The following is an 11,651-nucleotide window of genomic DNA, read 5'->3' on the forward strand; positions in this document are numbered from 1 at the left end:
GTGGGCACGAAGGGGCGGGGCTAGTCGAATGGGGAGGAGCAAAGAGAAGGGCTAAAGCAGGGATTGGCTAATCTGAGGGGCGGGGCTGCCGGAAGGGGAGGGGCTAATCCCAGGGTGGGTTTATTTAAACAAAGGGGCTAATCTAAAGGGGCGGGGCTAATCCAAGGGGAGGGGCTAATCCAAGGGGGCGGGGCTAATCCAGGGAGAGCCCAATCCAAAGGACAGCGCTAATCCAGGGGGCGGGGCTATTTCATGTATTGGCTAATCGGAAGGGCGGGGCTAATCTGGTGGGAGGGGTTAATCCAAGGAGGGAGTAAACGATGTGATTTGGTTAATCCCGAGGGGCGGGGCTAATCCCGAGGGGCGGGGCTAATCCTGGGGGGCGGGGCTAATCCTGCAGCGTAACCCCGGGGGTTTATCCGAGCCAGGATTACGCCGACCTCTGCCTCCCCCCCTCCCGCCCCCGCAGCCATGGACATCGGCGGCTTGGAGACGGTGGTGGCCAACTCTGCCTACGTGTCGGCGCGGGGCGGGGGGCCGGGGGGCTCAGCCCGGGACCGGAAGCATCGCGCCCGCCTGCGCCTGCCCCACATCTCCCAGTGCGAAGCCCTGCGAGCCCGCCTGGCCGGCGGCGGCCTGCAGAACGGCGTGGCGCAGCAAGATGGCGGCCCCAAGCAAGATGGCGGCCCCAAGCAAGATGGCGGCGGGGAGGAGGAGGCGTCCTTCCGGTGGCAGTGCGTGGAGCAACCGATCGGGAAGCGGCTTTTCCGGCAGTTCCTGCAGGCCACGCCGGGTTTGGCCGCCGCCGGGGCGCTGTGGGAGGAGCTCGAGGCCTTCGAGTGCTGCGAGGAGGGAGAGAGGAGCGCGGCAGCCGCCGGCATCCGGAAGAGGTTCTTCACCGAGGGAGGGGCCGAGCACTGCGGCTTCCTGAGCGCAGCCGCAACAGCGCCACCGGCGGGTGAGTCCTCCAACAGCCACCATTGGGCCTCCAGGGGCGGCCATGAGTCCTCCAAGAGTAGACATGAGTCCTCCAAGGGCAGCCATGAGTCCTCCAAGTGTAGCCGTGAGTCCTCCAAGGGCAGCCATGAGTCCTCCAAGGGTAGCCATGAGTCCTCCAAGGGCAGCCATGAGTCCTCCAAGGGCAGCTATGAGTCCTCCAAGGGTAGCCATGAGTCCTCCAAGGGCAGCCATGAGTCCTCCAAGGGCAGCTATGAGTCCTCCAAGGGTAGCATGAGTCCTCCAAGGGCAGCCATGAGTCCTCCAAGTTCAGCTATGAGTCCTCCAAGGGCAGCCATGAATCCTCCAAGAGTAGCTATGAGTCCTCCAAGGGCAGCCATGAGTCCTCCAAGGGCAGCCATGAGTCCTCCAAGGGCAGCCATGAGTCCTCCAAGTTCAGCTATGAGTCCTCCAAGGGCAGCCATGAGTCCTCCAAGGGCAGCCATGAGTCCTCCAAGGGTAGCTATGAGTCCTCCAAGGGCAGCCATGAGTCCTCCAAGTTCAGCCATGAGTCCTTCAAGGGCAGCCATGAGTCCTCCAAGGGCAGCCATGAGTCCTCCAAGTTCAGCCATGAGTCCTCCAAGAGTAGACATGAGTCCTCCAAGTTCAGCCATGAGTCCTCCAAGAGTAGCTATGAGTCCTCCAATGGCAGCCATGAGTCCTCCAAGAGTAGCCATGAGTCCTCCAAGAGTAGCCATGAGTCCTCCAAGTGTAGCCATGAGTCCTCCAAGGGTAGCTATGAGTTGTCCAAAGATGCCGTAAGTCCTGCAGGGGTAGCCATGAGTCCTCCAAGGGCAGCCATGAGTCCTCCAAGGGTAGCTATGAGTTGTCCAAAGATGCCATAAGTCCTGCAAGGGTAGCCATGAGTCCTCCAAGAGTAGCCATGAGTCCTCCAAGGGCAGCCATGAGTCCTCCAAGAGTAGCCATGAGTCCTCCAAGAGTAGCTATGAGTCCTCCAATGGCAGCCATGAGTCCTCCAAGGGCAGCCATGAGTCCTCCAAGGGCAGCTATGTGTCCTCCAAGAGTAGCCATGAGTCCTCCAAGAGCAGCCATGAGTCCTCCAAGGGCAGCTATGAGTTGTCCAAAGATGCCGTAAGTCCTGCAGGGGTAGCCATGTGTCCTCCAAGAGTAGCCATGAGTCCTCCAAGGGCAGCCATGAGTCCTCCAAGGGCAGCTATGTGTCCTCCAAGAGTAGCCATGAGTCCTCCAAGTTCAGCCATGAGTCCTCCAAGTTCAGCCATGAGTCCTCCAAGGGCAGCCATCAGTCCTCCAAAGATGCCACGAGTCCTCCAGGAGCATCCACGCCTCCTCCAATCGCTGCCGCGACACCCGCAGCCCCCACCCCCCCGTATCCCCGCCGCCCCCCTCTCCCCGCAGGCGCCGGCGCACCGGATCACTTTGCCGCAGCGCTCCGTGAGCTGCTGTCCCACCTGGAGCAGACGGCCTGGGCTCCGTACGTCTCCTCCCCGCACTTCGGTCGCTTCTCGCAGTTCAAATGGCTGGAGGCTCAGGCCGTGGGCGCCGACGCCTTCGCCGATTTCCGCGTGCTGGGCAAAGGCGGCTTCGGCGAGGTGTGCGCCTGCCAGCGCCGCGCCACCGGCAAGATGTACGCCAACAAGAGGCTCAACAAGAAGCGGCTCAAGAAGCGCCAGGGATACGAGGTGCCGCGTCCGCCACGCCGGCTGTCCGTCCCTCCGTCCCTCCATCCCTCCGTCCGTCCCTCCGTCCGTCCGTCCCTCCGCCCGCCCGCCCGCCCGCGCCCAGCGCTCTGCTCTCCCTTTCCCAGCTCTCTTCTCCTTCCCTGCTGCTTTCTCTGCACTCTTTTCCCCTGTCCTTCCCGTGTTCTTCCCGTGTTCCTCCCATGCTCTTTCCATGTCCTTCCCGTGTCCTTCCCGTGATACTCAAGTGTTCTTCCCGTGTTCTTCCCATGCTCTTTCTATGTCCTTCCCGTGTCCTTCCCATGTCCTTCCCGTGTTACTCAAGTGTTCTTCCCATCTTCTTCCCGTGTTCTTCCCATGCTCTTTCCATGTCCTTCCCGTGTCCTTCCCGTGATACTCAAGTGTTCTTCCCATCTTCTTCCCATGTTCTTCCCATGCTCTTTCCATGTCCTTCCCACGTCCTTCCCGTGTTGTTCAAGTGTTCTTCCTATCTTCTTCCTGTGTTCTTCCCATGTTCTTCCCATGCTCTTTCTATGTCCTTCCCGTGTCCTTCCCATGTCCTTCCCGTGTTACTCAAATGTTCTTCCTATCTTCTTCCCGTGTTCTTCCCGTGTTCTTCCCACGTGCTTGCCAGATTCTTGCCACATTCCAACCGCGTTTATGACATGTTCTTACTGTGTGCATGCACGCACTGTTCTTCCCATGTTCCTGCCATGTTCTTCCCTTGTGCTTGCCACGTTCTTATCATGTTCTCGCCGTGTTCTTCTCTCGTGCTTGCCATGTACTTACGTTCACGCTGTGTTCTTACCCCACGCTTGCCGTGTTCATCACACGATGCTCAGCGTGTCCTTGGCGAGCTCCTCTCTACCACCAGCTGCGTGTCCTTGGCCTTCCCTTCACGTGTCTCTGGCGTGTTCCTGACATGCCTTTGGCGTGTTCTTGGCATGTGCAGGCAGCCCTGGTGGAGAAGCGCATCCTGGCGCGGGTGCACAGCCGCTTCATCGTCTCGCTGGCCTGCGCCTTCCAGACCAAGACCGACCTCTGCCTCGTCATGACGCTGATGAACGGCGGCGACCTGCGGTAAGCGTGTGCTTGGCATGTCCTTAGTGTGTTCCTAGCACGTGCACGACGTGTCCTTGATACCATGTCCTTAGCAAGTCCTTGTCATCGTGTCCTTAGCGTGTTCTCAGCGTGTGCACGGCACGCCCTTGGCGTCATGTCCTTAGCATGTTCTTAGCGTGTCCTCGTTGTCGTGTCCTTAGCACGTTCTTAGCATGTGCATGGCATGTCCTTGCTGTCCTGTCCTTAGCTTTGCGCCGTCAGCGTGTTCTTAGCATGTGCATGACACTCCCTTAGCGTGCTCATAGCGTGTACGTAGCATGTCCTTGCCGTTGCGTCCTCTGCACATCCTTAACGTGTTGTTGGCGTGTTCTTGGCGTGTCAGCTACCACGTGTACAACGTGGACGAGGAGAACCCCGGGTTCCCAGAGCCGCGGGCCGTGTTCTACACGGCGCAGATCCTGCTGGGGCTGGAGCACCTCCACCAGCACCGCATCGTCTACCGGGACCTCAAACCTGAGAACGTCCTGCTGGATGATGCTGGTGACGTGGGGACGTGGGGACAGGGGGACGTGTGGGGACAGGGGGATGTGGGGACGTGTGGGGACAGGGGGACGTGTGGGGACAGGGGGATGTTGGGGACGTGGGGATGTGGGGACGTGGGGACAGGGGGACATGGGGACGTGGAGATGCGGGGGCGTGGGGACAGGGGGACGTGGGGACGTGTGGGGACAGGGGGATGTGGGGATGTGGGGACGTGGGGACAGGGGGACGTGTGGGGACAGGGGGATGTGTGGGGACAGGGGACGTGGGGACAGGGGGACGTGTGGGGACAGGGGGATGTGGGGACGTGGGGATGTGGGGACGTGGGGACAGGGGGACGTGGGGACGTGTGGGGACGTGGGGATGTGGGGACGTGGGGATGTGGGGACGTGGGGACAGGGGGACGTGTGGGGACAGGGGGACATGTGGGGACGTGGGGACAGGGGGACGTGGGGACAGGGGGACATGTGGGGACAGGGGGACGTGTGGGGACAGGGGGACGTGTGGGGACAGGGGACGTGGGGACGTGGGGACAGGGGGACGTGGGGGCGTGGGGACACGGGGACACATTGAGAAGGTGGGGATATCGGGATATATTGGGACATGGGGACACTGGGGATGGGGGGGGGACACTGCAGGGGGCGCTGGTGGGGGGCGTTAATGGGGGGCGGTGCGGTGACGGGGGGCCCTGGGGACAGGACACGTCCGTCTGTCCGACATGGGGCTGGCCGTGGAGCTGAAGGAGGGGCAGAGCAAAACTCGAGGATACGCCGGGACCCCCGGTAGGGATGGGGGGACGTTGGGGGGCAATGGGGAGACGTTGGGGGGGGGGGGGATGTGGGGAGATGGAGTTGAGGTGTGAGCTGTGGGGTGATCTGTGGGGTGTGGCTAAGAAGCATGGCTACGGGGTGCTGTGGGGCAATCTATGGGGTGAGCTGTGGGGCAATCTATGGGGCGATCTATGGGGCGATCTATGGGGTGTTATGGGGCAATCTATGGGGCACTGTGGGGCAATTTATGGGGTGTTATGGGGCAATCTATGGGGTGAGCTGTGGGGCAATCTATGGGGTGCTATGGGGCAATCTATGGGGCGCTGTGGGGTGATCTATGGGGCGCTGTGGGGCGATCTATGGGGCAATCTATGGGGCAATCTATGGGGTGTTATGGGGCAATCTATGGGGCGCTGTGGGGCCATCTATGGGGTGCTATGGGGCAATCTATGGGGTGATCTATGGGGCGATCTATGGGGCACTGTGGGGCCATCTATGGGGCAATCTATGGGGTGCTGTGGGGCATCTATGGGGTGATTGTGGGGCAATTTATGGGGCGATCTATGGGGCGATCTATGGGGCGCTGCATTATGGGGCGATCTTGGGGCGATCTATGGGGCAATCTATGGGGCACTGTGGGGCAATTTATGGGGCGTTGGGGAATCTACAGGGTGACTGTGGGGCACTATGGGGACTGTGGGGCGATCTATTGGGCACTATGGGGCGATCTATGGGGCAATCTATGGGGCGATCTATGGGCAATCAATGGGGTGAGCTATGGGGCAACTATGGGGACTGTGGGTGATCTATGGGGCAATCTATGGGGCGATCTATGGGGCGCTGTGGGGCGATTATGGGGCAATCTATGGGCATCTATGGGGCGCTGTGGGGCGATCTATGGGGCAATCAATGGGGCGATCTATGGGGCAATCAATGGGGCGATCTATGGGGTAACTGTGAGGCGATCTATGGGGCAATCTATGGGGCGATCTATGGGGCGCTGTGGGGCGATCTATGGGGCACTCTATGGGGCGATCTATGGGGCGCTATGGGGCGATCTATGGGGCAATCTATGGGGCGATCTATGGGGCGCTGTGGGGCCGTACCCCCAGGCTTCATGGCCCCCGAGGTGCTGCGGGACGAGGAGTACGACATGGCGGTGGATTACTTCACGCTGGGGGTGACGCTGTACGAGATGCTGGACGCCAAGGGGCCGTTCCGCCGCCGTGGGGAGAAGGTGGGGGTGGGGTGGGGGGCACAGCGTCACCCGTGGGTCTCCTGGGGGTCACTGTGTCCCTATGGGGCACCCTGTGTCCCTATGGGTCACCCATGTCCCTATGGGTCACCCCATGTCCCTATGGGTCACCCTGTGTCCCTAGGGGATGTGTCATTCCCCAGTCCCTATGGGTCACCCACGTGTCCCTATGGGTCACCCCATGTCCCTATGGGTCACCCTGTGTCCCTATGGGGCACCCTGCGTCCTTATGGGTCACTGTGTCCCTATGGGGCACCCCATATCCCTATGGGGTCCTTATGGGTCACCCTGTGTCCCTGTGGGTCATCCCATGTCCATATGGGTCACCCTGTGTCCCTATGGGTCACCCCATGTCCCTGTGGGTCACCCCTATGGGTCCCTATCCCTATGGGTCACCCTGTGTCCCTATGGGTCACCCCATATCCCTATGGGTCACGCCATGTCCCTATGGGTCACCCCGTGTCCCTATGGGTCACCCTATATCCCTATGGGTCACCCTGTGTCCCTATAGGTCACCCCATATCCCTATGGGTCACGCCATGTCCCTATGGGTCACCCCACCCCACGTCCATTGGGTCACCTTGTGTCCCTATGGGTCACCCCATGTCTCTGTGGGTCACCCTGTGTCCCTATAGGTCACCCCATATCCCTATGGGTCACTGTGTCCCTATGGGTCACCCCATGTCTCTGTGGGTCACTGTGTCCCATATTGGTATCTCCCCACTTCCCTATGGGTCACCCCACGTCCCTATGGGTCATTCCGTGTCCCTCACCTATGTGTCACCCCACGTCCATTGGGTCACCTCGCATCCCTATGGGTCACCCCACGTCCCTGTAGGTCATCCCATGTCACCTATAGGTCACCCCACATCCCTGTGCGCCACCCCATGTCCACTATGTGCCACCCCACGTCCCCTATAGGTCACCCCACATCCCCTTTAGGTCACCCCACATCCCCTATAGGTCACCCCACGTCCCCTATGGGTCACCCCACATCCCCTATAGGTCACCCCACGTCCCCTATGGGTCACCCCACATCCCCTATAGGTCACCCCACATCTCCTATGGGTCACCCCACGTCCCTTATAGGTCACCCCACTTCCCTATAGGTCACCCCCGGGTCCCATCCCTATAGGCCACCCCACGTCCCCTATAGGTCACCCCACGTCCCCTATAGGTCACCCCACATTCCCCTATGCGTCACCCCACATCCCCTATAGGTCACCCCACACCCCCTATAGGTCACCCCACATCTCCTATGCGTCACCCCACATCCCCTATGCGCCACCCCACCCCCTATAGGTCACCCCACATCTCCTATGCGTCACCCCACATCCCCTATAGGCCACCCCACATCCCCTATAGGTCACCCCACATCCCCTATGCGCCACCCCACACCCCTATAGGTCACCCCACATCTCCTATGCATCTCCCTACATCCCCTATTGGCCGTCACCCCACATCCCCTTGTAGGTCACCCCACATCCCCTATAGGCCACCCCACATCCCCTATAGGCCACCCCACATCCCCTATAGGTCACCCCACACCCCAAGGTCACCCCACATCTCCTATGCGTCACCCCACATAGGCCACCCCACATCCCCTATAGGCCACCCCACATCCCCTATAGGCCACCCCACATCCCCGTGCGCCCCCCCACGTCCCAGCGCGCCCCCCGCCCGCAGGTGGAGAACAAGGAGGTGACGCGCCGCACGCTGCACGACGCCGTCTCGTACTCGGAGCGCTTCAGCGCCGCCGCGCGGTCGCTGTGCGAGGGGCTGCTGGCCAAAGACCCCCAGGCGCGGCTGGGATTCCGGGACGGGTCCTGCGCTCAGCTCCGCGGCCACGCGCTGTTCGGAGCCCTGCATTGGGGGCGGCTGGAGGCGGGTAATGGGGGCGGGGGGGGGGGGAGTGGGAGGGGGAGTGGGGATGGGATGGGGTGGGATGGGGTGGGAATGGGGTGGGGTGGGGATGGGTGGGGTGGGAACGGGGTGGGAATGGGGGAATGGGGTGGGAATGGGGATGGGATGGGATTGGGAATGGGGTGGGGAATGGGGTGGGATGTGGGGTGGGGATGGGGGGGGAATGGGGTGGGAATGGGGTGGGGGTGGGAATGGGGTGGGAATGGGGTGGGAATGGGGATGGGAATGGGGTGGGGAGTGGAATGGGGTGGGGATGGGGTGGGAATGGGATGGGAATGGGAAAGGGGATGGGAGTGGGAATGGGGTGGGGATGGGGTGGAATGGGATGGGTGGGAATGGGGTGGGAATGGGGTGGGAATGGGTGGGGTGGGAATGGGGTGATGGGTGGGGTGGGAATGGGGTGGGGTGGGATGGGGTGGGAATGGGGTGGGATGGGGGTGATGGGGATGGGAATGGGGTGGGAATGGGGTGGGTGGATGGGTGGGGGAATGGGGAGGGAATGGGGTGGGGATGGGATGGTGGGAATGGGATGGGGTGGGAATGGGGTGGGGAATGGGATGGGAAATGGGATGGGAATGGGTGGGTGGGAATGGGGTGGGAATGGGTGGGGATGGGAATGGGGTGGGATGAGGTGGGATGGGTGGGAATGGGGTGGGGATGTGGGGATGGGAATTGGAGGTGGGAATGGGGTGGATGGAATGTGGGAATGGGTGGGGAATGGGGTGGAATGGGGTGGGAATGGGGTGGGAATGGGTGGGATGGGGTGGATGATGGGAATGGGTGATGGGAGTGGGAATGGAGGTGGGGGGATGGGATGTGGGGGATGGGTGGGATGGGTGGGAATGGGGTGGGAATGGGGATGGGGAGGGGGGAATGGTGGGATGGGGTGGGAATGGGATGGTGGGGGATGGGTGGGAGTGGGATGGGGTGAGGGAATGGGGTGGGGGAATGGGTGGGGTGGGATGGGGGATGGGGGATGGGATGGGTGGGTGGAGTGGGATGGGTGGGGATGGGAGTGGGGTGGGATGGGGATGGGGGATGGGGGTGGGATGGGGTGGGGGATGGTGGAATGGGAGTGGGATGTGGGAATGGTGGTGGGATGGGAGTGGGGGGATGGGATGGGTGGGAATGTGAATGGGGATGGGGATGGGGTGGGAATGGGGTGGGAATGGGGATAGGGTGAGATTCCCAATGGGATTTGGGTCCTCCAACAATGGAATTCCATTGGGATTTGGGTCCTCCAACAACGGAATTCCATTGGGATTTGGGTCCTCCAAATTTGAATCCTCCATCAATGGAATTCCATTGGGATTTGGGTCCTCCAACAAGGGATTTCCAATGGGATTTGGGTCCTCCAACAACAGAATTCCAACGGGATTTGAGTCCTCCAACAACGGAATTCCATTGGGATTTGGGTCCTCCAACAATGGAATTCCAACGGGATTTGGGTCCTCCAAATTTGGGTCCTCCAACAACGGAATTCCATCGGGATTTGGGTCCTCCAACAGTGGAATTCCAACGGGATTTGGGTCCTCCAACAACGGAATTCCAACGGGATTTGGGTCCTCCAACAACGGAATTCCAATGGGATTTGGGTCCTCCAAATTTGGGTCCTCCAACAATGGAATTCCATTGGGATTCGGGTCCCCCATCAACGGAATTCCAATGGGATTTGGGTCCTCCAAATTTGAGTCCTCCAACTATGGAATTCCAATGGGATTTGGGTCATTCAGATTTGGGTCCTCCATCAACGGAATTCCAAAGGGATTTGGGTCATTCAGATTTGGGTCCTCCAACAACGGAATTCTAATGGGATTTGGGTCCTCCAAATTTGGGTCCTCCAACAACGGAATTCCATTGGGATTTGGGTCCTCCATCAACGGAATTCCCTTGGGATTCGGGTCCTCCATCAATGGAATTCCAACGGGATTTGGGTCCTCCAAATTTGGGTCCTCCATCAACGGAATTCCATCGGGATTTGGGTCCTCCAAATTTGGGTCCTCCATCAATGGAATTCCAATGGGATTTGGGTCCTCCATCAATGGAATTCCAACGGGATTTGGGTCCTCCAAATTTGGGTCCTCCATCAACGGAATTCCATTGGGATTCGGGTCCTCCATCAACGGAATTCCAACGGGATTTGGGTCCTCCAAATTTGGGTTCTCCAACAACGGAATTCCATCGGGATATGGGTCCTCCAAATTTGGGTCCTCCATCAATGGAATTCCAATGGGATTTGGGTCCTCCATCAATGGAATTCCAACGGGATTTGGGTCCTCCAAATTTGGATCCTCCATCAACAGAATTCCATTGGGATTCAGGTCCTCCATCAACAGAATTCCATTGGGATTCGGGTCCTCCATCAACGGAATTCCAACGGGATTTGGGTCCTCCAAATTTGGGTCCTCCATCAACGGAATTCCCTTGGGATTCGGGTCCTCCATCAACAGAATTCCCTTGGGATTTGCCTCCCCCACACCCATCTCACCCGTCGACTTTCTCTCCCCCTCCCCAGGCCTGGTTCCCCCTCCCTTCGTTCCGGACCCCCGCCGCGTTTACGCCAAGGACCTGGGGGAGGTGGGGGCCTTTTCGACAGTGCGAGGGGTGGAGCTGGACGCTGCCGACGCGGCTCTGTGCGACGCTTTCGCTTCGGGGACCGTCCCCATCCCCTGGCAGGAGGAGCTGATCGAGACCGGGCTGTTCGACGAGCTCAACGTCTGGGGGGAACCCGGGCAGCTGCCCCCCGATTTGGATCCCAACGCCGCCCCCGGAGGGGGGGGGACGCGGTCGGCGACTTGCGGGGTGCTGTGATGGGTGGGGGGGGGTCAATTGGGCGGGGGGGGTGGGCAATTGCTCTCTAATTTGGATCCCAACGTGACCCCCAAGGTGGGGGGGGGGGATCAGTCAGCAACTTGTGGGGTGCTGTAATGGTGGGGGGGTCAATTGGGGACGGGGGGTTGGGTAATTTATCCCCGATTTGGATCCCAACGTGACCCCCAAAGTGGGGGGGGGGGGATCAGTCAGCAACTTGTGGGATGCTGTAATGGTGGGGGGGTCAATTGGGGAGGGGGGTGGGCAATTGCTCCCCGATTTGGATCCCAATGCCGCCCCTTGGGGGGGGGGGGGAATCAGTTGGCGACTTGCGGGGAGCTGTGATGGGTGGGGGGGGGGTCAATTGGGGACGGGGGTTGGGTAATTTATCCCCGATTTGGATCCCAACGTGACCCCCAAAGTGGGGGTGGGGGGGATCAGTCAGCAACTTGTGGGGTGCTGTAATGGTGGGGGGGTCAATTGGGGGGGGGGGGTTGGGCAATTGCTCTCCTATTTGGATCCCAACGTGACCCACAAAGTGGGGGGGGACACGGTTGGTGACTTGTGGGGTGCTGTGATGGGTGGGGGTGTAAATTGGGGAGGGGGGAGTAGGAAATTGCTCCCCTATTTGGATCC

At 60.3% G+C, this 11,651-nt stretch overlaps 1 protein-coding gene across 1 annotated transcript; it reads left to right on the forward strand.

The window, feature by feature from the left end:
- Positions 1-396: 396 nt before the first annotated feature.
- Positions 397-11,015, forward strand: GRK1 (G protein-coupled receptor kinase 1). The gene is made up of 8 exons (XM_085215063.1): positions 397-958; positions 2,374-2,657; positions 3,607-3,734; positions 4,099-4,256; positions 4,955-5,038; positions 6,139-6,263; positions 7,968-8,169; positions 10,720-11,015. The coding sequence occupies exons 1-8, from the start codon at positions 472-474 to the stop codon at positions 11,013-11,015; spliced, it is 1,764 nt and encodes a 587-aa protein (XP_085071189.1). The 5' UTR covers positions 397-471.
- Positions 11,016-11,651: the final 636 nt, after the last annotated feature.

This window comes from Meleagris gallopavo, unplaced genomic scaffold (genome assembly GCF_905368555.1).
Source record: "Meleagris gallopavo unplaced genomic scaffold, MGAL_WU_HG_1.1 scaffold_2, whole genome shotgun sequence".
NCBI lineage: Eukaryota > Metazoa > Chordata > Aves > Galliformes > Phasianidae > Meleagris > Meleagris gallopavo.